The 27,508-nt window shown below is 40.0% G+C and overlaps 1 protein-coding gene across 2 annotated transcripts in view; it reads right to left on the bottom strand.

Moving 5' to 3' along the window:
- Nucleotides 1-4,335: 4,335 nt before the first annotated feature.
- Nucleotides 4,336-27,508, bottom strand: part of PPP1R21 (protein phosphatase 1 regulatory subunit 21) — a 57,860-nt gene continuing 34,687 nt past the window's right edge. For both annotated transcript variants that reach the window (XM_079792159.1, XM_079792160.1), the window contains exons 15-22: nucleotides 23,714-23,866; nucleotides 21,157-21,249; nucleotides 18,044-18,283; nucleotides 15,895-15,927; nucleotides 14,434-14,550; nucleotides 10,804-10,902; nucleotides 9,278-9,406; nucleotides 4,336-6,931 (exon numbers count right to left, since the gene is read on the bottom strand). In XM_079792159.1, coding sequence (XP_079648285.1) covers nucleotides 6,902-6,931; nucleotides 9,278-9,406; nucleotides 10,804-10,902; nucleotides 14,434-14,550; nucleotides 15,895-15,927; nucleotides 18,044-18,283; nucleotides 21,157-21,249; nucleotides 23,714-23,866 — 894 coding nt within the window. In that variant the 3' untranslated portion in view covers nucleotides 4,336-6,901. The remainder of the gene's footprint in view (nucleotides 6,932-9,277; nucleotides 9,407-10,803; nucleotides 10,903-14,433; nucleotides 14,551-15,894; nucleotides 15,928-18,043; nucleotides 18,284-21,156; nucleotides 21,250-23,713; nucleotides 23,867-27,508) is intronic.

The raw sequence follows: 27,508 nt of genomic DNA, 5'->3' as shown, positions 1-27,508 counted from the left end.
GGCTTTTCGTCCTTGGTCCATCACCTGCTGGCAGGTGATTCTGGGCCAGTCACTTGGCATCTCAGCCTCCTCCAAAAGTGGGGCTGCCTCCCTGGTAGTGAGTCTGCATAAAGAGATCTGTCTGTACCTTTTACCCTCTGCCCAACCCCAGGGTGGAAGCTTGAGCTGGGTTTGAGCAGACTCTGGGGAGAGAGGAGGGCATTCTGGGCCCTGAGTCAGGAGGCGCTTTGGAGGTTGGCAAGGCTGGGAGCCTTAGGGGAGGTGGGAAATGTTTGTTTGGGAATGTATAACTGGACACGAAGCAGGAAAAAAAGAAATCCAGGAAAGTTTTGTTTTAAATATGTTTTTATTGATTTTTAGAGAGAGAGGAAGGGAGAGGGATAGAGAGATAGAAACATCAATTAGAGAGAAACATCATGGGTCAGCTGTCACCTGCACGCTGCCTACTGGGGATCAAGCCGGAAACCCAGAACCGGGGACCTCTTGGTTCGTGGGTTGATGCTCAACCACTGAGCCACACCAGCTGGGCTCCATGAAAGTTTTCAAGCAAAGGAATGTTTTGACCCAAGTGGTGTGCTAGTCACATTGTATTCCCAGAGCCTGGCATAATGGTGATTGAGGAATGTTGGTGTAACAGTCTGAAAGATGAACTATCTAGGAAGAGAGGGCTTGGGCCCAAGAAGGGGTTAGAAGGCCCTAGAGAACATGTTAAGTTGAAGTGCTCTGCCTGGATGGTAGAAAGGAAATGAAGGAATTCTCAATGAACACTTGTGTTTGCATGACAATGAGATTCTCTTTTAAATGCTCTTTCAGGTCCAGTCTTGTACTTGACTTTGGAGTTCCTGGTGAAATGGAAAATACGTTGTTCAGTATCCTATTCAACCTCCAGCCAGAATTAAGAACCTTATGCTGAGGGCTGAGGAGGTCACACAGCCAGGATCTATTCAGGACATTTTTACTCTCGGGTAAAATTTCTAATTGTGTTTTTCCTTAAGATACCCTAAACAGTCAAAGGCATCAAGTCCACCTCCCTTCCTAATTTCCCCCAGCTAATTTTCCTGGTGATGGTCATGGTTTGAGGAAGGGCAGGAGGGAGGCTAGAGAACAGAAAGTCAACTGACTGGTGACTTTTCAGAGACTTCTATAGAACCAGGCAGGTACTGGGCCGAGTCAGGCTTCTTGTAAGGAGCAGAACAAGAAGGACAAAGGAAGAGGAAGGGGGAAAAAAACAGGTACCTTTACCCTAGGCCAGTGGTCGGCAAACTCATTAGTCAACAGAGACAAATATCAACAGTACAACGATTGAAATTTCTTTTGAGAGCCAAATTTTTTAAACTTAAACTTCTTCTAACGCCACTTCTTCAAAATAGACTTGCCCAGGCCGTAGTATTTTGTGGAAGAGCCACACTCAAGGGGCCAAAGAGCCGCATGTGGCTCGCGAGCCGTAGTTTGCCAACCACGGCCCTAGGCCTTCTGGCTGAAGCTCCAAACTGAGCCTCCTATAAACTGCGTCCAGCCACTGGGCCTCCTAGGAAGGCCAGCCTATCTCAAAAAATGCCACAGGTAACAACTAGAGAAAGGACTGATTCATACAGGAAACAATACACTTGACAAATAGCAATCATCGTTTCTTTAAAACAGGGTTTTGAATGCATCATTTAAATCTCTCATCTTTGAATAAGCAGTATGGCCTTTGAATAAGCAGTAGCCCACCTAGTGAATGAAATATCTTTTGGAAACTTTGACACTTCTGCAAAGCAAATAGGCCCATTATTTCCTAAAGACCAATTACTTGGTTGAAAATCATTTATCTTTTACAAGGGACATCCCACCACCACCATCCTCTTCTGTGTGACTCAGCATTGCCCCAAAGGTTGCCACTTTCATGAATGCAGATTTATTTCTTGTAACTCCATCACATATTTCCAAAGGACCCTTTCTTGGCATTGTCTCTTTGTATCAAAATCTGCTGGTAAACAGCTCAGCCTGGCCTCAATTAGTGAGGCCACCACAGCTGGTCATCACCAGCTGTGACCTCATTTTACTCCAGTTCCTGCTCTTTTCCTTGCTCTACACTAAGTAGACCTTCAGATGATATCATTCTCCTTTCTATTAACAGGTCCATTGCCTGCAGCCTTTTCATGGAAACCATTTAGAACTTCCACACTGTTTAACAAGGGGCCCCAAAGTGTCTATAGATATAACCTAGCCGATTAACGTGGAATGCCTTAAAACTCAACTCAGCTGAAGTTGTTGGGATCAATTAATATAAATTCAAACCAGTTTGCAGAAATGCCTGATGTGAAAGGGGATATGGTTGGGAAAAGTGAGGACTTGAGAATTAGGACAAGCTTAGCCCCAAAGGCTTGATTAAGAACATCCCTCTCTAAAAACTTTTCAACAATTAAGTCTCTATTTATATTGCAGCATTCATTCAAGATGGAGTGAAGGTTTTGGAACGCCATATTTTAAAAGATTACAGTGTATGATGGCTTCAACAGAAGTGAAAATTAAATAGGAAAGAAGAATCACCTTTTTAGGTGCATGATACATTCTGGCCTGATGTCTGAAACACACACAGTTTTTAAACAGCCTTTTCTATGAGGAAACCTGAATACTCTTTGAATAGAAATTTCCAGACATAAATTAAAAGCCTGTATCTTCACAGAAAATGCCAACTGAAATCACTGATATTTAGGGAGATGACCATTTAATTCAGAATGGCCCACGACTGGCTATCCTTTGTCCTAGATATGGGGCACTCTTGGGTGTGCCTTGAGCTACACTGACCATTGCCATTGGCCAGTCCCTTGGCTTGCTCCCTAAAATGTATCCAATTAGTATTTATTGAACGCCTACTATGTACAAGACATTCTGCCAGGCACTGTGGGGGAGTTAAGTACTAGTATAAGGCATGGCTCCTGCCTCACACATCTGTAGTTGCTTAGGGAGATAGCATACATGACAATGACTACATGAGATATGTTGGCCATTTAACACAACAGAAGTGTCCTAAAGAAATACAGGAAAGCATAAGTCAGAGAGAATACTCCTTAGCATCTGAGCAAGAAGTCACTGACATTTTGTTCTTTGCTGGTTAACTGTGTTGATTCTATTCTTGGACCTATGTGCTGTCACCACTTGGCTATTCCACTGGTGTTTAGGGACCAGTGGGATTGAGTTCAGAGATCCTTAAAGCTCCTGAAAAAACAAACATAAGGTTCTAAGTGGGGGAGGTGTCTTTAAGGCTTCTACACCTGCAAAGCAGACAATAGTCTCCATCATTTCACCTAGAAGCCCCTTCTTCTAATCCTCTCCTTATGAAAACGGTTATTCTAATGCTCTATAACCTTTTCTTTCAAAGATTTCCAAGAGCTATAATGGGTTTTCCTGCTCTAATGCTTTGACTGCCAGTTAATTTCCTAATTTGGAGCTAATTACTAAACTGCTTAAAAATGTAAAGCATGGGCAACTGCTTACTGACAAGCTTTCCATTTATCACCATGGCGTCTGAGGACGTGGCCCTTAGCCAAGAACAGAAGCTTCCTCTTCTATCACAGAACTAGTCCTTGTCAGTGTAGCTCTGCCGGATGGTTTCTTAGCCATCATCTTCTCGTGTTAAAGTTACAGAGTTTGAAGCCTTTCAAGAGCTGGGAGCAACTTCCAGGGTTATTGCTTCAAAAAAACAAAACTATAAACTGCACATTATTCTCTCTGGGGATTTTTATTATTAAGAAGGCTTTAATTCATGGTCATTTGGAAAGAGCTTTTTGCTTTTTCAACTTTTTTGGTCCCTTTCTTAGCTAATTGGTTCCTCATTTTATTTATTTTCTCTCACATTTTTGTTTGGAAATAGTGCAGCTCAGTTTTGGTTTTATTTGATTGGATAATGAACTGGGAAAAGTGGTCATGTTGTTAAAAGGTCTGTTAGCTGAACTGATAAAGTTAGTCTCTTACCAAAAGCAATGGAAAATCCAATTTTATCAGCTTTGAAAAGTGACCAGTATTGCTTGTAACAACATAATGGTGTGGGTTGGGGGTTATTTAAAAATGCTACCACAAGACACATGCTGTTTATCACAGCTTCTCAAGCTGTGCCTGGAGGGTCTTATCCCTTCACCCAGTCCTGCTATGTAACAAACTATAAACAGTGCCCCCTGGAGTTGTGCAGCCCTCTAACCTATACCCTGTCCTATTACAGAACATTTTTTCCCTCATCTGGAATTCCTTATAATCCCAATTTTGATTAAAAACAATATATATATATATATATATATATATATATATATATATATATATATATCTGTTTCACTTATCACAGTTTCCTTAGGACTGAGCACATAGCAGGCACTCAACACATACTTATTGAATGAATGATGAAATGGATAAGGCAGATTTAGAAGTCAGTGCTCACCATTTTTACAAAGATATGCATAATTAAAGTATTGACAGGCAAAATGGGCCAGTATCTGGGAATTGCCTTAAAATACTTAGGAAAAAAAGAAGTATGGAAACAAGGTAAAACAAGATTGACAAATGTTCATGACAAGTGATGGGGAGATAAGGGTTTGCATTCATCTCTCTACTTTTGTGTATGTTACAAAATTCCTTTTAAATAAAAGAGAAATAACTACAAAGTTTGTACAGAAAGAGGCCTGGCAGGAAGAGGCAGCATTATGACATAAATATATTAAATTCAGAGTTCAGTAATTAGGAAGGTTTGAATAACAGGGAATATGTAAATAAAAATGAAGCATCAGAAAGAAAAGAAAAGCATGTCAAAGGCAAACACTGTGCCAACCCATTAGCCCAAGAAGCTAACTAAAAGCTGACTGAAAGAAGGGGTAAGTAGTACTTAGTGAAGAGATGGAAAGGGAGAATTGAAAGAAGTACTGGAGTTGCTGGAAATTAATAATTTTATCCTCCAAATATAGAAAACCTGAGGAACAGAACTGGATGCCCCAACCGAAAGGCTCATATTACAGTATGAATAATCTGGGCTCTGGAATCAGACTACCCTGGTTGAATCCTGGCTCAACATGTACTGGCTGTGTGACCATGCATAAGTTGTTGTTCACTTCCCAGTCAGGGACATGCCCAGGTTGCAGCTCCACCCCCGGTCAGGGAGTGTACTGAAGGTAACTGATTGATGTTTCTCTCTCTCTCTCTCTCTCTCTCTCTCTCTCTCTCTCTCTCTCTCTCTCTCTCCTCTCTCTCCCTTCCTCTCTCTAAGCATTTCTCTTGTGAGGATTAAAGCAAACAAACAAAAAAAGAGAGATGGTTGGCTGTACGTGTCTCACACGCACACATCACTGCTAGATGGTGCCCAGCAGGCAATGAGGAGCTATGTGAAGGCTTCCCATCAGGTTCTGCAGAGATTATTCTTTAGAAAGATGCTCTGGTAAAAGGGGTGGGAGGTCTGGAGTATAAGAAAGAGTAGCCCAGAAACACTAAGTTATGATGGCAGTAACCAGCAGGTTATTTGTTTTCCTCACAGTGCTCGGGGACCTAGGCACAGCTGCAGGGAAAACAGCTGATAGAGAACTGGAAATGGGCAGGTTGCAGAACATGAAAAGGGCAAAGGGGCTATGGACTTGAAGGGCTATGAAGAATGGACTGAGCTGACTCACCAAAGATCCCCAAAGCAGGATCCAAACACTTCATTACTGTGAAGACGGGGCATAATGACCTGCCTCTCTATGACAGGCAGCGGAGGATTTGGGGCAGAAGCCAAGGGGTTGGCTTAAGTGCTGAGCACAGAGAAGCCAGTGGTAAACTCTCAGGCAAACCATAATAAAGCATTTTGGAGGGTGATTAGCAACTGCTAAGAGAAGAGGCTCAAGGGAGATGGAGCTGCAGGCAGGGTGGTTGGGAGATAGAGAGGAAGGGGTTTCCGGAACATCTCTGCTAATCTGGGGACTTGGACCTGGAGTGAAAAGGGCCTGTGCAAGCAACTCAGAAGAAAGGAGCAATCAATATATTGAGGGCCGGGGAATGGATGTACAGGAGAGACACCCCTGAGGTGTATGCTGAAATGATACAATGTTTATAAAATAAACTAAGCGGAGCTGAAAGGACTCAGGGTCCCAGCTTGGAGTATGGTTACAAGTACCTCTCAAGGCAAAACTCAAAGCCTTAAAAAAGGATTAGCCATACAATTATGGTAAATTTTGTACAGCCTACTCTAATAGGTTTCAGTTTCCTTTATCAAATTTTCATAGAGACTGAAGGTTTGACATAAGTACGAATTTATTGACATCAATTCCTTAAGCTATTATTCCAACACAGAGAGAGTACTGAAGAGCTGAAGACAATGATAATAAACCCACAAGATCTGAAATTTGCAAGGCCCACTCCCTCTAAGAGAAAGAGAGAGAGAGAGAGAGAGAGAGAGAGAGAGAGAGAGAGAGAGAGAGAGAGAGAGAGAGAGAGAGAGAAAAGCCTTGAAAAAGAATCTGGAAACTGCTTTCAATTATAGCAAGAAGTAATGAGTTTGACAATGTAAGCATTTTATCCAGAAACATATATCTATTCCATAGATACCAAATCGATTACCATATAATTGAGTTTGAAAATATACAAAATATTTGTTGTTCTTACATACTGAAATTAAAACCTAATTTTAAAAAGTGCACAGTAAAAACAGCGTAAGGAAACCTACAATATCCATAGTATGTGTATAGTTTTCCATTTTACTGTCAACATCAAATTCTGTATTTGCCTTACTGGTTACAAATATATTTTAAATGTTTCAAGGCCATTTACAACACTGACTAGTTTACTAGGTCCAACAACGCTCCAGCTTCCGGAAGGCGGCCAGCACTGGACACGGAGGCGTGGCCCTGCAGCTCCTGCAGCAGTAGCAGCTCTGGAAAGAAGTCACCAACCAGGTATGTGTAAACTATCGACTCTTGTTCTTTTTAGAATTTCCCTGGGGGGTGGGAGGAGGGGGAGAAAAGGAAGGGAAAAAAATCAACAATAAGGACACAAACTTCAAGAAAAATATTTCACATAGTTTAACAACCAAGCTGTCTGGAAGCTATATTTCACTTTGGACAATTTTAGTTTCCAAGAGGAGAGATAACCTTGCATTACAAACTTTGATTCAGTAATCACAAAGTACTCCCTACTCTAAGTTTATGAGCTCTATCCCCCTGGGGACTGAGGACAGGCAATAAAGAAAGAAAATAGAGCTATCTTGGATTTAGCAAACCTCAAATATTCCTTCTGTTCCAAAGACAAGGGAGTTTATGACTTCATGAAACTGAATAAAAATTTTAGCCTACACATGTTTCTTTGTAGTTTAAAACAAATACCTTTAAAGGGTCTTAATAGATCAAATGTCAATGATTATCTGTCAAAAGGAAGTGCGGATACTGGTTGAAAACAAGCTAGAGGGGAAGATATCTTATTCCCAATTCCATCACAATATAGACATTTGGACTTTCCAGTTTTGCTTTCTGGAGAAGTTCACTTTTTAGAAAAACATTCTCATTAAATTCCTATACTTAACTATTAAATACAAATACATTCTTTTCATGTAAGTGGGAAATGCTTGCAGAATACAAACAGTAAGAGCAAGATAATCGCAAGCAAATGGTTTCAGGATGTTTACTTGGTATCCAGTAGAGACAATGTCAACTCTGCCATAAGATAATGCCTTGGCAATCTGAATTACGAATGGATAGGGAGAGAAAAAAAGCAATAGGGATCATAGAATAATCAGAGAAAGGTTAACAATATGTACTACAACGTGAAGAAGGATCTCTAACTCAGTGTTTTACTAATGACAGGTATTGTAAGGGCTAGATTTAAAAGTTCTGAGAGGGCTTGAAAATTCCCTAACCTCAAAGGTAGCTGCAAAGAGCTCTACTGTACTCAACATGAACCCTTCTGCATTCAGAACCACATGCCTTCCACAACTCTGGAGTCTGAAGTTCCCCTGATACTTGCTTTCATGTGTAAGGTGCCAAACGGGCTTCCTCATATTACTCATACTAATGCAGGGGTCCTCAAACTTTTTAAACGGGGGCCAGTTCACTGTCCCTCAGACCGTTGGAGGGCCGGACTATAGTTTAAAAAAAAAAACTATGAACAAATTCCTATGCACACTGCTAAGTCGGCTGCTAAGCAGGACAGGCAGTGGCGGCAAAAACACCCGGCGGGCCAGATAAATGTCCTCGGCGGGCCGCAGTTTGAGGACCCCTGTACTAATGTATGTGCTTTCTACATGAGCTAGCTATTGCCCTGCTGCAATATCAAGAGGCCAAGAGGATTAAAGGAGGCATTCTTCAAGAGGACCAACCCCACCCCCTAAATCTCCAAGAGCTCAAGTTTCCTGAAGCATCAGTAACAGGAAAACCATAATCAAAGCCACATTGGCTGGGTACAGTCATCACATGATGTCCCAGAAAAGCATCACAGACACTCTCTGAGGTATCCAGAGGCCATCACGAAACTACCCTGAGAACACAGACTCCAATACATTACCGTGATGTATTTCCCAAGGAGACGCTAACTAAGCAGAATGCTGCCCTGCACCACCACTAGCAGATGCTAAAATAAAGCGATGGTTTGTGCATCTCTATTTCCTTCCCAGTGCCAGCACATAGCAGGAACTCAATAACTGCTTGTTAAATCAATAAGGGAAGCCGTGAATTTCAAAGAGCGCAGGCTGGAGACAGTACCAAGCTGGTGGTAGTACAGTATTGTGTGAGTTACCAAAATGTGCTAAGCATCTGAGATGATGCATGGAACCAAGTCCTGGGCCCCTGAACCCTACTTTTCATGATATGTGGATATGAGTTTTCAACATAAAAATAATGCCAATAGCCACTTGACCCCAGCCTAGAGGCTCTATGTGAAATTAATTCAAAGAAACATTTTGGAATTAAAAGGACAAGACATTCTTAGGTTATATAGATGTGGATGAGAATAAATTTGCTAAAGAGGATTATTCTTCAACAGCACCATTTTAGATTCATATAAAAAAGAGCAAGCCCCATCATAAACCTCCTAAGAGTCCCCTCCCTGAACCTATAAAACAGTAGCAGAAATGCCAAAAAAGGACACAGTATTAGGGCCTTAGAAGTCAGGTCTTCTCTCAACTTATAACTCAGCCAAAGAAACTTAATTTTACTTTTAGATAAGAGGACAGGAGATATATATTTTCTAAACACGTTAAATCTCTTAGCCTTTTGCTCCTGAAATGCACAGCAATGAAATACCTTATATTAAATATTCTATTGTAGAGAGCCTGCCCCCTCCCCTCCCTTACCTTACTGGACATCTTCAGTATGTCAATCTCTTCTCTTTGTTTAGACAGTGTCTCATTCATGCTGCACAGGTGGTCACTCATCATACTTAACTGACCCTCATAACTTCTCTTGGTAGTTGTCAGTTCATCCTAAATGTCAGAGGGAAAAAAGAAACAAAAATTCAAAACCCCATTAGTCATACCACTCTGAAGCTTTTGTAATTTATTTCAATTTTTTTGGAAAAAGCAATGTATCTAAATGATCTATTATGATCAATTAATATGAAGGTTAAGTCAAAGGCTTAACAAAAGAACAAAGTTAAAAGAAATGGGGAAAAAGTTTTTCTCATCCTTCCAAATGTCTTTACAAAAATAAAAGCATACCCTTCTATGCAAGGTATAAAATTGTCACACACACAAAAAAAGTGAGTTATTGATCTTTTCAAGTTCCCGCAGGTTTTCCCAAGCCTTTGGTGATGTGGGGAGTCCGTCTCTGGCACCATCCCAGAGTTGGATGGCCCAGAGCCCTCTAGATAGGATGTTCCTTGAAAGAGGCACCTTCCTCTCTCTTCCCATCTCTCAGGCTCTCTTCAGCCCCTTAAACTCTAATCCTGTGCTCCCAGCTAATCTAATAAACTAATCTGAAACCAGAAGGAAGTGGGTGTTGCTGTGCTAATATGTTTATTCTTTGCCTGTATCATGTTTATATTTAATAAAAGTTTTCTGGAAACAAGGGTTTAAAACAAAGCAGTAAGGAGAAATATTTTGCAGCCCTACCTTTCGGTTTAGGTCAATTTTATGAAACAGTAAAGAGAAGAAACAGAGTAAAAATAATGGGACAGGGATTAGCAGGGAGGAAGAAAGAAAGAACAATGGGTAAATAAGTAGTATTTAAAGAAATGCTTTCATATTGACATGTTGTGAATCATACCACCATATATGTGGAATGAAAACATGAAATATGCTCAGTGCTTCTGTAAATACCAGTATTTTAATCCATAATTGGCAACTTTGACATAAGCAGATAAATATTCTATTGACTCAGCGAAGGTGACACTTTGTAACTAAAATATCCCAGCATTTATTTTCTTTGCAATCGTGTTGGAAGTTTTGGTAAGTCGAGAAATGTAAAGAAGTTGCATGAAGGGTATAGAGAGATGTAACTATCTGCGTTAACTACTGCATATACTTCATACTTCATTTAAAGCAGATAATGACAGATAATATTCGGCTAAAAGTGTTGTTTGTATAATGAATTATCTTCTTATTTATGAAAGTAAAAGTAATTTTACTTACCAAAGAAAGAAATGTTGACTACAAAACTATTTAAAATTAAAATCAAGTCAGAGAAACAAACACCACCACCACTTTTTACCTTACACAACTAAGATGTTACTTTAAAATGAGTTAGAAACAAAGTGGTTAGGAAAATGTGTGTCTAGAGGCCGAATGCCACTACTTTAGAAAGAAAATGCTGACTTTGCTGCCCAAGAACTTTGAATGAAATAAACCCATGAAAACTGCTTAGGTAGCACTTATGAACCCACCTGAAGTCTGCTGATGTTCTGACTGGCCACTTTCATCTCCTCTGCCAGGGTCTCCTTGGACTTTTCAGCCAAGGCCAGTCTTTTAGAGAGTGCTCGGCACTGTTAAATCAGAAAGCATTCCATTATCACATTTCCCAAAAGCACATTTACTTCAAACAAGATTATTATAAAAGAATCTCCCAAACCAAAGCCCTACCTTCCTCCCTTCCTTCCCCAAATATCTGCAGAATACCTACAGGCCTTGTACCAGACACTAGAATACACATAAGGAAGATGTGGCCCGACTCTCATCATTCTTAAATAAAACCAAAAACAGTTATTACTGAATATTTTTTAAATGTATAAAATCCAGCAACACTGAACAAGAAATAGAGATATGGCACCAAGAACCCATATCAGTAATGAAATAAGACATCACTACAGATTCCACAGACTTTTCTAGTGTCAACGTAAATGTAAGAGGTGAACTGAGGCAAGCTCCAAGGACCAAAAATTGAGTCTCTTTGGTAACAACAGAGAAACTGCAATTCGGGGCATGGAAACTATAGTAAGCTACAGGTGAGTTCACTAAGGATTTGGACCAAAGAGGTGGTAGGAAGCTACAGTCCAAGCACAAACTTCATTGTCCTGAGAATGGGGAGAAGCTCTTGGCGGAGGTTCATTGATCAAAGGTTGTTTCCATTTTCTATAAATCAGGTGTTTATGGGAAATCACTCTTTCAGTCTTTAAATTTAGTTTACCTGACAACCATATGTGAGACTCCCCATTTCATATCCTCCAATTCTTTTAGAAAGAAATCTTTTCACAATAAATATAAATGCACCTTATGGAGAAAGAAGGTAATCCAATTTAGATAAAGCGAACTAATATCCAAAATTTATTTTCTAAGACAGCCTCAAGAATAAATAGATTAATGTAGTTCCATTTGTTTATTTATTTTTGTTTTGTTTCCTTTGCCCAAGGAGATATATCAGAAAAAATATTGCTAAGGTCACTTTCATCATTTTAATAAGGAAACAGAATGTCTACTAACCCAAGCTCATCGATGTTTTTTCCTAGCTCTAATCCAACAACCAGTGGTTGCAAAAAACATAACAAGTTTTTACATTTACGCAGGATTCATTTATACTCAGACTGGACAAAAAGGAAGTGGTTATTTCAAACATTATCAATCGTGTCTGACCAGGCAATATAGATCCTAAGATGCTTTTCTTGTGTCTTAAGTCCTTTATTAAAGACCACATTACAGGAACAATAAATGCTTTACAGTCCTGCTCTACAAATTATGCTCTATCTATATGAAAAAAAAAAAAAAAAGAATAAAAGTGAGGGCAGGAATGTAAAGGTCCCAGTTGTTTTCTTTGGGTTTTTTTTGTTTGTTTGTTTTTTTACCAAACCTAGGCTATCCAGAGACAGAAGAAAAAAGAAAAAATCAATTTCACTCTCTTGTTTAAAGAGGGTCTGCCATTAAAAGGATCACTAAACTTTCTGATAAGGCCCAAAGACTGTCAAGGAGGATCTATTGAGACACATATGAATGCTTTGTTGACATCAGATACTCAGAGGAATCATTCCAGTAAAGTCATATGGGGACACCACTTCCTGTTTACAAATGAGGAAAAACTAGGACAATTTAAAAATTCTTGTATCACAATTGTGCTGAAGACAAGCAAGTTTCTGGGAAATAAAACAGCCTCAAAAACCCCTACTCATTTCAGGAAAGCTCAGCCAAACACCCTCTGTTAACCAAACATCTGTGTGCTCAAGCACTAAACCTGAAAAAGAGGGAGAGAGTTTTACAAGGTAGATGGCTTCATGAAGATAACAATCAAGTCAGGGACACCAGCTCAGAAGGCAAGTAGGGATCCAGATAAGGACATGACTGTGTGCTGCACTGAGTGGCTCAGGTGGTAAGTACTCCAGCAGTTCCGTTGTAAGCCATCCAGTCTGCTGCCCTCCCATCTTCTAGAGCCCTGCAAGCTGTCCCTGTTGATCCACTCATCAAACAGGTATGTAATGGTTGTTTGTGAACAACACTGAGAGGCACATCATTTATTTTAGCAGGAAACAAGCCAAGCAACTGGCTGCCCATCAACTTCTCCATCTCCATAGTTACTGGCGAAAATCACAGTCAGTTCCAATGAAGGATGTTGTCTTTTTTTTTTTTTTTAGTTTCTTTAACAATTACAGCATTATAATTCTCTGTTTGACATCTATAGCTGACCTTTTAATATCAAGTTTCATATTGGAGACCTTACAGGTATTCTTATATGTTGAGCAACATTCACTCTACCTTATCATTTGTTTCTTACTTTTTGATAGCGGTACCTTCTTCCTTCATTTTCTCCCCTTCTAATCTATGAATTGTGTATAATTTTATTGATTATTTTACATAGTGTTTTTCCAGTTCTCTTTAAAAAATGAATTATTTAGTGAGGAAAGAAGAAACTATAACAAAAAGTAAGATTTTATATTTTTAAAGGTTGAAAAAGATTATATTTTTATCACAGAAACTAATTTCAACAAATAGTCACTCAAAAATTGGAAAGTACTTTTTAATAAAAGGAAAAGGGCATATTTTATTTTTTTAATTTTCCTATATAAAAATTCTTTGGCCCGCGCCCCTGGGTCCGGGTGAGGCCATGCGCCCCTGGGTCCGGATGAAGCTGAATCCTGGGTCTGGGCGAGGCCGTGTGCCCCTAGATCCGGGTGAGGCTGGATCCCGGGTCCGGGTGAGGCCGTGGGCCCCTGGATCCGGCCGAGACCAAACCAGAGGGAGTCGGACCTGCATTACCACCATTTGTCCACCATCCAGAGCTGAGGGTTCAGTGCCGACATGTACTCATAAGGAACTGGTGGACATTGATATTGGGTCTCAAAAGAACTGTTGGACCAGAAAGAAACTCACTACAGACTGATTCATTTGCCTGTCAGCATAACTATTATTGCTCGTCGCACATTCAATTCTTATAAGTATATCTCTAGTGACACATGATTTCGCTCATCTAGGGGAAATGATGAACAACATAGACTGATGAACAAGAACAGAACCAGAAACAAGGAGGCATCGATCGGACTATCGGGCCTCAGAGGGAGGATAGGGGAGGGTGGGGGGAGGGGGGAGAGATCAACCAAAGGTCTTGTGTGCATGCATATGAGCCTAACCAATGCTTAAGTTCAACAGAGGGTTGGGGCATCCATGGGGAGGGGTGTGGGATGGGAATGGGGGGATGAGGACAAATATGTGACACCTTAATCAATAAAGAAATTTAAAAAAAAATAATAATAATAAAATAAAAAAATAAAAATTCTTTGGCCAATAGCTGTCTATAACTATCTAAAACAAGTAATCTATAATAATAATATTCAAAAACATGCATGACCATCAGAAAAGCTACCTATTAGTCTCAATTATGTTTTAGTAACTTGGAAATGACAAATCAGTCCTATATTTACTGAAATGAAAATTTTTGGTTGGTATGCAGACCAATCAATACGAACTCCAACCAAATTCATGGATGAATAGATACTGACGTCTCTCTTCTAGTGAACAGCAGGAGACCAGGACACTGACCTAATTCCTGAAGGGGTTAGGAACAAACCACCAAATCTAATTAACTCTCCACTCACCTCAGCATAAAAATGCACTGACTTGCTGTCAGCCAGCTGTAGCTGAGACGTCAGTTCCACTATCCTTGCCATGTAGTGATTTTTAATTAGGTCTTCACGAGATTCCACATCTGGAACCTAAATAGAGCACATATAACTAAATAAATGAATGCCAGTGAGATGAAGCAGTTCTAGATGCTAAAAAAAATTAACATCACTTTAGGATAGAGAAGAGACAATATTTTGTACACTGTCATTTAAATTTGATGGGGAATCACAGTTTTTTTACCCCACAAAGAAACTTGAGACAGGACAGGCAAATGAATAATCCAAATTTCCTTTTTTTTAAAAATATATTTTTATTGATTTCAGAGAAGAAGGGAGAGAGTGAGAGATAGAAACATCAATGATGAGAGAGAATCACTGATTGGCTGTCTCCTGCCTGCCCCACACTGGGAATCAAGCCCACAACCCAGGCATATGCCCTGGCCAGGAATCAAACCGTGACCTCCTGGTTCATAGGACGACACTCAACCAGTGAGCCACCATGGCCAGGATCCAAATTTCTTTTTTCAACACCCTACCCATCTCAGAATGAAGCTATGGCTTCAAGAAAACAGAGCAGAAGTGAGGTATTGGGAAGCCCTGGCGCCATGTCCCTCCATCGCTTCATTAACCACAAACCTGACTTTTAAAATTTCCATCTGTCTGTTTCCTATGTCCCCTTCTAACTGGAAGAAGGCAAGGAAAAGGGACATGTATTGGAACCTCTAAAATCTGAACATTCTTTTCCCCCCAACATTATCTTAAATCAGGCTCTAATGCTCTTAAAGGATGCTAACAAATTAAACTATTTCTATAATGAACAGTTACGAGCCTTGTCCCAGACTAGTATTTCTTCTAGTTACTCTAGCAATGACACACTATTGGATTCAGTTAAAAAATATATGCAGAGGTTCAAGATTGCCTAAAGTATAGAGCCAATCAGGAAAGCAAAGAATTTAACTTTGTGGTTAAATTCTGAGTGGTAAGATGCTTATTTATAAAGTTACATCTTATAATATTTCAAAACTCTAATGTGCAAACCTCTGTGACAAGCCAAGTCTGACCTGGGTTCACCCACTGGAGGGCTGGACACAACTAGCAGGCACACTGTCCATCAAGGCCTGCCCAGTGGGAGGGCTAAAGGCTCTCAGCCTCACCCAGCATGCCAGCCAGCTAATGGCCACATCTTGTCAAACTGCCAAGTCAAGTCATTCAACGAGACATTTACAAAGCAGGCTGTAATTTGCTGGTGACAGTTCAAATAGAACCAGAGAGAAAAGCCAAATGGATCCACTGATGGAGGGGAAAACGCTAGTTCCCCATTTGCCAGAATGGTCAGAAAACACACTTAGACAAAGCTGGTTGTTGTAAGACTTTGTCAACAAGCATGCAGCCCGATATTTACTAACAAAACAACAGATGCCAAGCACACTTTACCTCACTGTCAGATGTCCTGGTTAAAATCCCAATCTAGAACATAAGGAAAAGAATTCTTTAGAATACACTGTTTGCATTTCAAACACAACAATTTAAACAATGTAATATTTTCTCTTCTCAGTTCATACTTGTAAAGCACACTGGGCCTGGAGTACTAGGTCACCCTTGGATTGTGTTTTACTACAAGGAAGCAGTACCTGCGGACAGGTAACCACATTTGCTATTTCTGCCATGAGGTGGTAAAGGATGATGATCATCACTATTTCCTTTAACAAATGCTGTTAGTCATTTTCGTCACTGAAACCAACAAATTGGGAAGAGACAAGAGCTTCTGACTCCCCTTGTCATTTCTGTGCTTATTTCCAAAGCAGTAGCTGAGATGGTGACCATCATAACAGAACATTTCAAACAGAAAATAAAAACACACACACACACAAAAAAAAACTGGCTGAAAATTCAAAAGAAGACAAAAGAAATACATGTTTGATACAAGTTGTTATATCAATAAATATTCATTTCATATTTAAATCAATGAAAATGTAATTTTAGACACATTAAAGTGCTGCCAGGCTTTTAAAGCTTGTTTTTTTATGGATTACGACTTCGAAAACAGATAGTCATGCCCTGGCTGGCGTGGCTCGGTGGACAGAGCAATGGTCCTCACACCAAAGAGTCACAGGTTCGATTCCCAGTCAAGGGGACGTATCTGTGTTGCAGGTTCGATCCCTTGCCCCAGTCGTGTCTCTCTCATACTGATGTTTCTCTCTCTCTCCCTCTCTCCCTCTCTCTCTCTCTCTCTCTGACACCCCCCCCTCCCTTCCACTCTCTAAAAATCAATGGAAAAAATAACCTCAGGTGAGGATAACAAGAAAATAACAACAAAAAAGATAGTCATGATTACTAGATTAAGGTTACTGTTCATGTGCTTGGGCACAATAAACTCAGTTTCAAAGGATTCTGCTCATCAGAGATGATACCCAATAAACAGTTTTCACAGATTCTAAATAATATCCTCAAGAGTATTACTCTGAAGGGTGCACAGTGTATCCACTAAACTGAACGTGTGCTAATGAATATTATGCCCGCCTAGCTCTAAAGGGTCTTTTATAAGACATTTTTTCCTTAAAGAGCCATAATTTTCTACTCACTGAAGCAGGAGTAGCAATTAGTCTCTCCCTTTCAGTTGAAAACTGTTTACAGTAACACGCCAATCATTTACTTTTATATATTCAAATATGACTACATTTGGCATCCATTCCACTCTCTGCCCTCACCCTCTCACTCCTGAGTTATGGTTTGAGAATGTGGGACTGCACATAGCTCCTCTGTAAGATGTTTATCCAAGTTCCACGCCATTAGATTGAGAGCAACTGAAGGAAAGGAATAGATTCAATCCTATGAAAAATGAATGGAGGCCGACCATGTCCTGACCATCAAAGGCCATATCCAAAACCATGGAAAATGTGGTGGTAAATGTGGCAATCTCAACTGTATCTTAAATGAGAGGGGAGAATAAGAAAAGCTAAAAAGCAGAAACATAAGGAAGACAGAAAAATGCCATGTCCTTTTTTTAAAAAAAATTATTGATTGATTTTAGAGAGAGGAAGGCGCAGAGAAACATCAATTTGTTGTTCTACTTATTTATGCATTCATTGGTTGATTCTTGTATGTGCCCTGACCAGGGATCCAACCTGTAATCTTGGCATATCAGGACAATACTCTAACCAACTGAACTACCCTGCCAGGGCGAAAAAGCTCTCTCTTTTTATCTATTGTCTCCAGATCCTTTTTGGCAGGAATCTGCTATGTGCAGAGGGAAAGACAGTTCCGTGATGAGCCCCTTCTCTCAGCCTGAAATAGTCCTCTCCTGTCGGACTCCTGCTCACTTTTGAAACACACTCAGGCTACCTCTTCTGTGAGGTCCTCCCGGAGCCCTCCAGAGACTGTCTCTGTGATCCTATAGCACGCTGCACACCACAGGCCAGGGCACTGGAGATGCTTTTTGAAGGAGGCATCTGCTTACCAACCTGCTTTTTCTAAAGCACATGGGTTATTCCTATTATAAACAAACATGTAATTTAGATGATTAACACTAAACACTAGGTTAGAACCTTACCAATTAACACTTTTTTAAAAAGACAGCACTTACCACACTGGTGCTGTGAACTGGCTCCGGCACAGCCTTAGCTGTTTCTTCCTGGTCTGAAGCATTCACCACAGAGGCATTTTCCTGGGCCAGCCCAGCCACTTGCCCGCTACTCGTACTCTTCAGCTTATCTGCAATTCGCTGGTTTTCTTTCTCCAACTTGATTTTGGCTAACTGTGCTTCCAACATCCAATGTTCTTTTTCCTGCTCCAGTTTAGAAATCTTCTCCAAACTCTGCTGAACCTTGAAGGCAACAGAGAGGTTTGCACCTTAGAGGATGATGAGGGTAAAACTCAGTGGCCAAAAAAATACTTTACAGAATGTAAACCAAAACTACCCAACTAAGTTAAAAAAAAAAAAAAAGCTTGACGCTGGAATAGGAAAAGATTCATTCAACAGGATACATAAAGCACATCCATAAATTAAGAAAATGACGCTCAGTGGATAGAGCGTCGGCCTGGGAACTGAAGGGTCCCAGGTTCGAGTCCGGCCGAGGGCACATGCCCGGGTTGCAGGCTCAATTCCCAGCAGGAGGTGTGCAGGAGGCAGCCGACCAATGATTCTCGCTCATTATTGATGTTTCTATCTCTCTCTCCCTCTCCCTTCCTCTCTGAAATCAATAAAAATATATTTTTAAAAACATAAATTAAGAAATTGAACTATAGTAAAATAAAAAATTTCCCTTCATCGGAAGGTATCCTTAAGAAAGTAAAAAGGAAAGCCAAAAGGTGGAAGAAGCAGAATGTATCCAATAGAGGATTAATATTCAGAACATATTAAAGCACTTCTACAAATCAATAAGAAAAAGACAGATAACCCCACAGAGAAATGGGAGGGGGGGGGGGAACACCTGAATAGACATTTGAATAAGACTATAAACATAAAAAGAAGGTACTCAATGTAACGATCAAAGGAAAGCAATTTAAAACCACCCAAATGACTACTAGTAAAATTTAAAAGAAAAAAAGGTGAAGGGATTAAGAAGTAAAACTTGGTAGTTACAGAATAGTAACAGCAATGTAGATTACGGCATAGGGAATACAGTCGATAATACTGTAATAACTATGTATGGGGCCAGGTAGGTACTTGAGATATCGGAGACTACTTTATAAAGTATATGATTATCTCATCACTATGCTGTCTGTACATGTGAAGCAAATACAGAATAATATTGAATGTAAACTGTAATTGGGGGGGAAAAAGAAAATACAAAGATGGGCATGTTTGTGGAGTAACTGTAATAATCATAAACATAGTGCTGAGAGGAGTGGAATTTGGGACAAACACTGAAAAACTGTTTGGCAGGATCTTTTAAAACTGAACATAATCGATGACACAGTAATTTCCCTTCTAGGTATATACCCAATAGAAATGCATGCATGTTTACCAAAAGACATGTATAAGAATGTTCATAGCAGCACTATGATAGCCAAATACTTAAAACTACCCAAATACTCATAAGCATTAAAAGAATAAATAAATAATATATATTCACACAATATTCAAAAGCAATAAAAAAAGGAGAGGTTACAATTACATATAACACAGATGAATACTACAATATAATGTTGAATGAAAGAAGCCAGACCTGAAAGAGCATACACTACATACTCTACTAAAAAGTTCAGTATCAGACAACAAACCTAATCTATGAATGCAGGATAACAGTTATCTTTGGGAGAGAGAAGAATAGCAACTGGAAAGGAGCATGAGGAAAGCTTCTGGGGTCCTCGTAATTTTTTTTTAAGGTATACCTTACATAAATAAATAAATATTATTTTTAAAAATGTTTATCTAGGTTCTGGTTACATTAATTTATTGGGTATATATTAATGATTTGTATACTTTTCTTTAAGTGCATAATACTTTAATCAGAAGTTTAAAAAGCTAATTCTCAGGGCAAATAAAAGTTTGAGAATTACATCAAATAAAATCTTATACTGAATTCCAAATGCTTTACCAACTATCATGATTGAGCAATCACCACGTACCAGCCCTATTCATGGTACTTTCCTCCCATTATCCCACTGAGGCCTCCTGACAATCCTACAGTTTTCATTTCTCAAAGAGAACTAAAGCTCCCAACAGCTATACCACCTGCTGAGCCGGCAAATGGCAGAGCCAGGATTTGGGACCCCATCTGTCTTGCTCACAAGTCTGATTCTTTTCACTATATCACACTGCCTCCCATTGGCTCAATTAATCCTTACAAGACCCTGAAAGGTAGATATTGTCCTCACTTTAGAGAGGCAGGAAGTGAGACCCAAAGTGTTTATCAGACTAGCCTGCAGTTGGTCAGTGGCTGAGTGGGAAAAGCAATAGCTCTGAAGTCAAACAATTCTGTCCCTTAGTAGCTACTTTTGGTAAAAGCTGCTTCATTTCTTTGAGCCTTACTTTCTACACATAAAATCTAAAATCAGTTCTTTAGGTATTCCACATTTTATTGTTTGTCTCAGGAATTGTTTTTCAGGAATCATTCTGTGTATGAAATTTTTAGCATACAAATATCGAAAAGATAAGTGATATGTGTCCTATGAAAATAAGGTCAGCATAGATAAAATATTGCTGCAGATGAATTTATTTGTGTTGTCTTTAAAATAAACATTTGCAAAACTCAAAGCAAGCCAGTGTTAAAGTGAATAAATCTCTGACAAAAGTTAAACTGCTGTCAGTTTGTACCAACTTGTACAAAGATAGTACCTCCTACTTCATCTGCCTCCAATTCGATCAAACAATTGAATATTAAAATTTTTTCATTCCTGCTCATTTAAGAAATAAAACAATTCACTGAGTCTCTAGCCCCTCCCTCCTTTGCCTTGTTATTTCAGACATTTAAATCTAGTACCTAAAGAAAGAATTATCATGGCCAAAGTATGTTGATACTAGTTTACTGGCAATTATAACACCGATTGAATCAAGATGACTTTAAATATAGAATACAAAGAAAAGTCTTTCAATGCAGTATGCTTATGGTGCTTTTTAGCATGTGTTAAACAGTTAACTTGACATGTTTACTTTATCGCCTTTTAAATCACCCTATGTATGTTTAAAACCTTTTCTAAGGGATTTAACATTTATGCTCTTTAACAAGTACCATGATTTTGCAGGTGCCATACCTGTTGTGCAAGGCCTTCTCGACTTTCAGTAGAGCTGAGAAGGACCCGGCGGTTCGCCAGTGCTTCTTCATAAGGCACAGACTCCGAGAGGGGCTATGGGAAAAGCATCATAAAAATCAAAGAAAAAGATCGTATTAGCTTCATGATCCTACATATACAAATTAGAATGCTAAATGGGGTTTGATAATAAATTCAGATGTATGCCAAGATAGACTATTTTCTTTAATACATGTGAAAAGAAACCTCTTTAAAAAAAAAAAGATAAGTAATGAAGGTGAATGTCATACCAGTTACAAACTACTATTAAAACCATATTGTCGCCGAGACCAGTTTGGCTCAGTGGATAGAGCGTCGGCCTGCGGACTCAAGGGTCCCAGGTTCGATTCCGGTCAAGGGCATGTACCTTGGTTGCGGGCACATCCCCAGTAGGGGGTGTGCAGGAGGCAGGTGATCGATGATTCTCTCTCATCGATGTTTCTAACTCTCTATCCCTCTCTCTTCCTCTCTGTAAAAAATCAATAAAATATATTTAAAAAAAAAAAAAAAAACCATATTGTCTTGCACCAAAATAGAAAGATAAAGGAACAGGATAGGCAATCTAGAAATAGACAAAAGCATATACAAAAATATATTATGTGACAAATGTTTCATTTTTAAGTCAATGATGAAAGGGTAGTCGAGATAAATGGTACAAGAACAACCAGCTAATAATTTAGAAAAATAAGTAGTTAGATCACTGTTTATACTCCTCATATCAAAATAAATGAACTCAAGATGGATTGAAAAGCTCAACCTAAAAACTTAGACCACAAAAATACTGGGGAAAAATAGAGGTGACCATCTCAACTTTAAGAAGTACCCTGAGCCGAAACCGGTTTGGCTCAGTGGATAGAGCGTCGGCCTGCGGACTCAGGGGTCCCGGGTTCGATTCCGGTCAAGGGCATGTACCTTGGTTGCGGGCACATCCCCAGTGGGGGGTGTGCAAGAGGCAGCTGATCGATGTTTCTCTCTCATCGATGTTTCTAACTCTCTATCCCTCTCTCTTCCTCTCTGTAAAAAAATCAATAAAATATATTTTTAAAAAAGTACCCTGAGTTTCCAAGATTCCCCTGACTGAGAATCACCATGGTTAAGAAAAAGACTGGTTTGATGACATAAAAATTAAAACTTCTATTTAGAAAAATTAGTACAGCAAACTGAGGGGGAAATATTTATAATATAAATAAGAGATGAAAATCCTTAATATAGAGAGCTTTCTACCCTAATTAGGAACATTTATTTAAAAACAGATAAATAATTTGGACAGGGAATTGATAGCATAAATATTCATGATAACTTTATGAAAGAATGTTCCACTTCAATAATAAGCAAAGAAATGCAAATTAAAATAACAATAAGAAACATCTTGTCTGAGGTTGACAAGTATTGAATTTTTTAGTTAAATTTACACTCCTATTAATGATAAACTATAAATTGATAATCTCCCTAAAGTGTCAAAATATGAAAATGTGTCAAAACATGAAATATTCATAGACTTTGAGCCAGCAATTCCTTTTTTAGGAATTAATCTTAAAGGTATAACTAAAACAATTGGACAAATATAGAAAGACTAGAGGCCCAGTGCATGATTGAATCATGCACGTGTAGGGTCCCCTACACGCTTTCGCTTTCGATCGCGGGGGAGCTGGGTGCCTGTCCGCTGGTGCACCAGGCCTTTCAGAAGCCTCCGGCGTGGCGAAGGCTTCGGAAAGGCCTGGTGCCTGAGCGGACAGGCACCCAGCTCCCCCACTTTTGATGGTCCGTGGTGGGACATGAGCTCGCTGCCCCAGAAGCCCCTTCTGTTCCGCAGCACAGCCATGGCGCAGACGCTGAGCTCGAGCTCAGCGTCCTGCTGGCCCAATCGGCCACCCCGGCCACCCCGAGTCCCGCCCCCCCGCGTCTCCTGGCCAATCGCGGGCATAGCGAAGGTACGGTCAATTTGCATATTTGTCTATTATTAGGTAGGATAGGTAGCCATATACATGGTTAAAAGTGTATTCGTCTGTATGTACATATGAGCATGTACATACACACATTAAAATTTTTTTGGATACAGATATACTCTAGCAAAGTTAAGAGTAGCTAGCTTTGGGTGATAGGATTTGGGGTGACCATAATTGTCTTCATTTACTGCTCTATCTTCTGATTTCTTTTTGCAATGATTGTATATTCTTACTAGATTCAGATAAAAATTATAAATGTATTCCAACTATTTTTCTGTTTCTACAAGTTTAAGATTTTCTGAAGTTTGACACTGGCTGCCTGGTTGCCTCACCCTAAACAGTCTACCAGGAAATGGGGACATGACTCCAACATGGCCTATGCATATATCACATATTAGGTTTGGGTCTCTATTACCTCTTCCTCCTCAAATACCCACAACATTCACCAAACACCTGTGCCTCAAAATTGTGTAAAATTTAAACACTGTAGTATGAGTTGTGGAAAAACTCTTGCCATTCTCTGGAATTATTCCTGATTTTTCCTCTGATTTAAATGTTAACAGAAGTTCACAAACCTTTCTCAAAGCCTTCATGTAGGCAGCAGCTTTTTTCTTGTACTGCAGCATGCATTCGGCGGAAAGAGGACTAATGAATCCACTCGCTACCTTAGGCCCATAGCTCAGTGAAGCAATGAAGTAGTCCACATTGTTGCTGAAGAAAGATGCAATCTAAAAGAAGTGCAACAAGAAAATAGATTTTGTTTTCCAAAAATATATCTATATATATAAAAAGCCAGCGACCAGAACACTGTAATGACCAGAAGGACCGGTCACTATGACACCCACTGCAGCCAGCGAACCGGAGAGGATCAGGTGGTGGGGCCGGCTGGCCCACCGCCCACAGCCCCTCCCCACGACTGGCCCCACCCCCAATCAGCCCCCCCGCCCCCAATCGGCCCCCTCACCCCAATTGGGGGTGGGGCCCGCTGGCCAATCGCCCACAGCCCCTCCCCCCAGCCAGCCTGGCCCTGATCAGAACGATCAGGGCGGGGCGGGCCGGCCGGCCAGCCTCCTGCTCGCTCCTCCTCCCAACAGGCCCACCCCAATCTTCCGATTGGGGCTGGGCCAGCCGGACCCTACCCCAATTCATGCACTGGGCCTCTAGTCTAATATATATACATCCTATATAATAAAGATATAATATGCAAATGGTCGTTATGATGTGAAGCATAACGACTGGATCACGGATCAGCAGGAGGGTGGGACAGCGAGCTACAAGCTAGCAGAGGAGAGCTACAGGAGGGGGCAGGGCAGCAAGCTATAGGAGGGGTAAGAGGGTGGAGGGAGCTACAGGAGGGGGCAGGGCAGCAAGCTATGAGGAGGGGTGGGGGAGAGCTACACAAGGGCAGAGCAGCGGGCAGAGAGCTACTGGAGGGTGGCAGCGAGCTACTGGTGCACAGATTCATGCGCAGGGCTACTAGAATGTGTGTGTGTGTGTGTGTGTGTGTGTGTGTGTGTGTGTGTGTGTATTAGCTTTCCAAGCAAAGTTAAAGACACTGAGAATGGAAATGAAATTTCAGCACCTGCCCAAAAGCCCACATTTTTTATTTGAGAATGCCTAGGCAATGATTTATATTAAAAAGACAATATCAGTATAAATATTGAGACTATACTTCTGACAGGTCTTAATCTAGATAATTTTTATTCTTCCTAAAAACCAAAACTGATTCTGATTTATTCAGAATATTCCTAGATGATGTTCATGAGCTCTGGATCTCATTAATTCTGCCACTGCTCTCAAAAATAGACGTATTTGAATTTATACATTCTATTTGAATTTTAACTTTAAACGTTTCATATTACAACATAACCATGACACAGGCATCTTGAATATGCACTCTCTACTTAAATTTAATTCTGTAAATCTCAATCTATACATCACAAATATAATAGAAAAGACTGAAAATTAAGTAGATCCTTGTTATTTACTGATTTAACCTTTATTAAATCTACATAAGGAGCCACAAAAATCTGTAACTTTGTTGGGCCATAATTTTGAATCTACAGTGCTATATGAAATTCTGGTATAAATAAAAATGTCTAAGGAAGTTCTTAGCCAGAAAAATTATTCCATTTTGATAAATAAGGAAAAGTGACTTATGAAACAGAGTATTCTACATTGGCAAAAATTGCTCAAAAAAGTAGGCAATTAATTACTAATGATCTGAAAGATTATAATTTTCATTAATAATTTACCTTATCAAATGAAATTCTCTATTAGACAGTATTCAAGAAAATGAGGATCTAAAACTCTTGAGCTATATGTTTCTTATGCATGACATAGACAATCATATGCCCAGTGTTTGCATTTAGGTCATGGTAGTATACAGTGAGGTTTATTTACTCTTTCCTATTTCTTATGTCTATATTTTCCAAATGTTCTTTCAAAAGCATATTATACTTTTTTATTGAGTTTTTTAAATAACAAACAATAAAATTTATTTTAATCAAATCACATTAGCTACAAATTAAGCTACCACAGACTAACATTAGTTCAGGTATTTATTCTAGTTAAAAAACATTTATAAAAAATTCAGACTGAAAATCAAATACCTTTTCTTGAGACAAAATTTTAAAGTTTTAGGCAAGTCAAATCTAAAATAAGCTATGAGTATACAGGTATTTAATATTCCAGAGTTCTCATAAAAAAAGTGGAAAATGCAGAGACCCTGTAAAACGCCAACATTCTCTTTTTCTGGAATTTGCCTTAATTGAATCAAAGTTAGAATTATCCTCAGAAAGCTTCCAGCATTCCTGTAGATAAAAGTATAAAAGCTGAGGCAGTGGATATGGCCTTCTGTCTAAGGAATCCTGTAGGCACAGATCTGTGAATTGACAGAACCTAAAGAAAACACCTTTTAATTATGACTCCAAACTATAGCAAACTGGCACAAAGACAAGTCTGAGTTTGGGAAAAATAATACTGAAGATCTGACATAACCTATGGTCATTTCTGATTAACTTAAATCACTGGAAAAAATCTGTTTCTATTATGGTCAACCTGTCAGAAAAATCCTATCTAATAAAAGAGTAATATACAGATTGATCATCACTGCAATACACAATATAGCTGCCCCCATGTGGTCAAAGATCCTGTCCCCATGTGGACACAAGATGGCCACCACAAGATGGCCAGCAGGAGAGGGCAGTTGGGAGGCACCCGGCCTGCAAGGGAGGGCAGTTGTGAGGCACCAGGCTTGCAAGGGAGGGCAGTTGGAGGTGATCAACCCTGCAGGAGAGGGCAGTTAGGGGTGACCAGGCTGGCAGAGGAGGGAAGTTGGGGGCAAACAGGCTGGCAGGGGAGCAGTTAAGCATCAACCAGGCTGGCAGCGGAGTGGTTAGGGGGTGATCAGGCTGGCAGGCAGAAGCAGTTAGGGGCAATCAGGAAGGCAGGCAGGCAAGCAGTTGGGAACCAGCAGTCCTGGATTGTGAGAGGGATGTCCGACTGCCCGTTTAGGCCCGATCCCACCAGGATCGGGCCTAAACGGGCAGTCGGACATCCCTCCAGTTGTCCCAGACTGGAGAGGGTACAGGCTGGGCTGAGGGACAACCCCCCACCGTGCACGAATTTCGTGCACCGGGCTTCTAGTAATGGTATATAAATATAGATAGAGATTAGCATTTCCTTGAGAAATTATGTTGTCTGTTGAAACAAATGGGCTAAGATCATCCTGAACACAATCCTTTCAGCTTCATACTAGTACATATGGGGAATTCTCATAGAAATCTTAACCTTTAAAGGCATGCATTCTTAGAATGCGACTTCTGCTAAAACTAGTAGTTATCCGAGATAGGATGAGTTTTAAAGAAACTGCACTTTGGCCATCCTATATAATATAAGCCTAATATGCAAATCAACCTAACGATGGAACAACCACCAGAGGGCAGACGTGCACTGACCACCAGGGGGCAGATGCTTGACGCAGGAGCTGCCCCCAGCCCACAGGCCCCAGGCCAGCCAAGGCAGGTGCCAGTGGGGGCCCCCCCATCGCCCCACCGGTCGCCCCACATATCGGCCCTGATCGCCGGCCAGGCCTAGGGACCCTACCTGTGCATGAATTTCGTGCACTGGGCCTCTAGTTTTATAATAATACTTAAGTACTTAATGGTCCAAATGATCATTATCCAGTATTAAGAGTTCAATGAAAAGATATATATTAAAGGCACTTTAAAAGTACTTGTTAAGGTATAAAACCACAGAGGTAGCTTTACCACAAGTATTATCAAAATACAAACAAAAAATTAGAGGGGAAAAAAATACCAAATTTTTTTCTCTTTTTATGTACCCCAATTTTTAAATATACCCAAGAG

The sequence above is a fragment of the Cnephaeus nilssonii genome (assembly GCF_951640355.1).
Source record: "Cnephaeus nilssonii genome assembly, chromosome: 15".
NCBI classification, from domain to species: domain Eukaryota; kingdom Metazoa; phylum Chordata; class Mammalia; order Chiroptera; family Vespertilionidae; genus Cnephaeus; species Cnephaeus nilssonii.
Note: the sequence above shows the minus strand (reverse complement) of the source record. Positions and strands in the feature narration are given on the sequence as shown.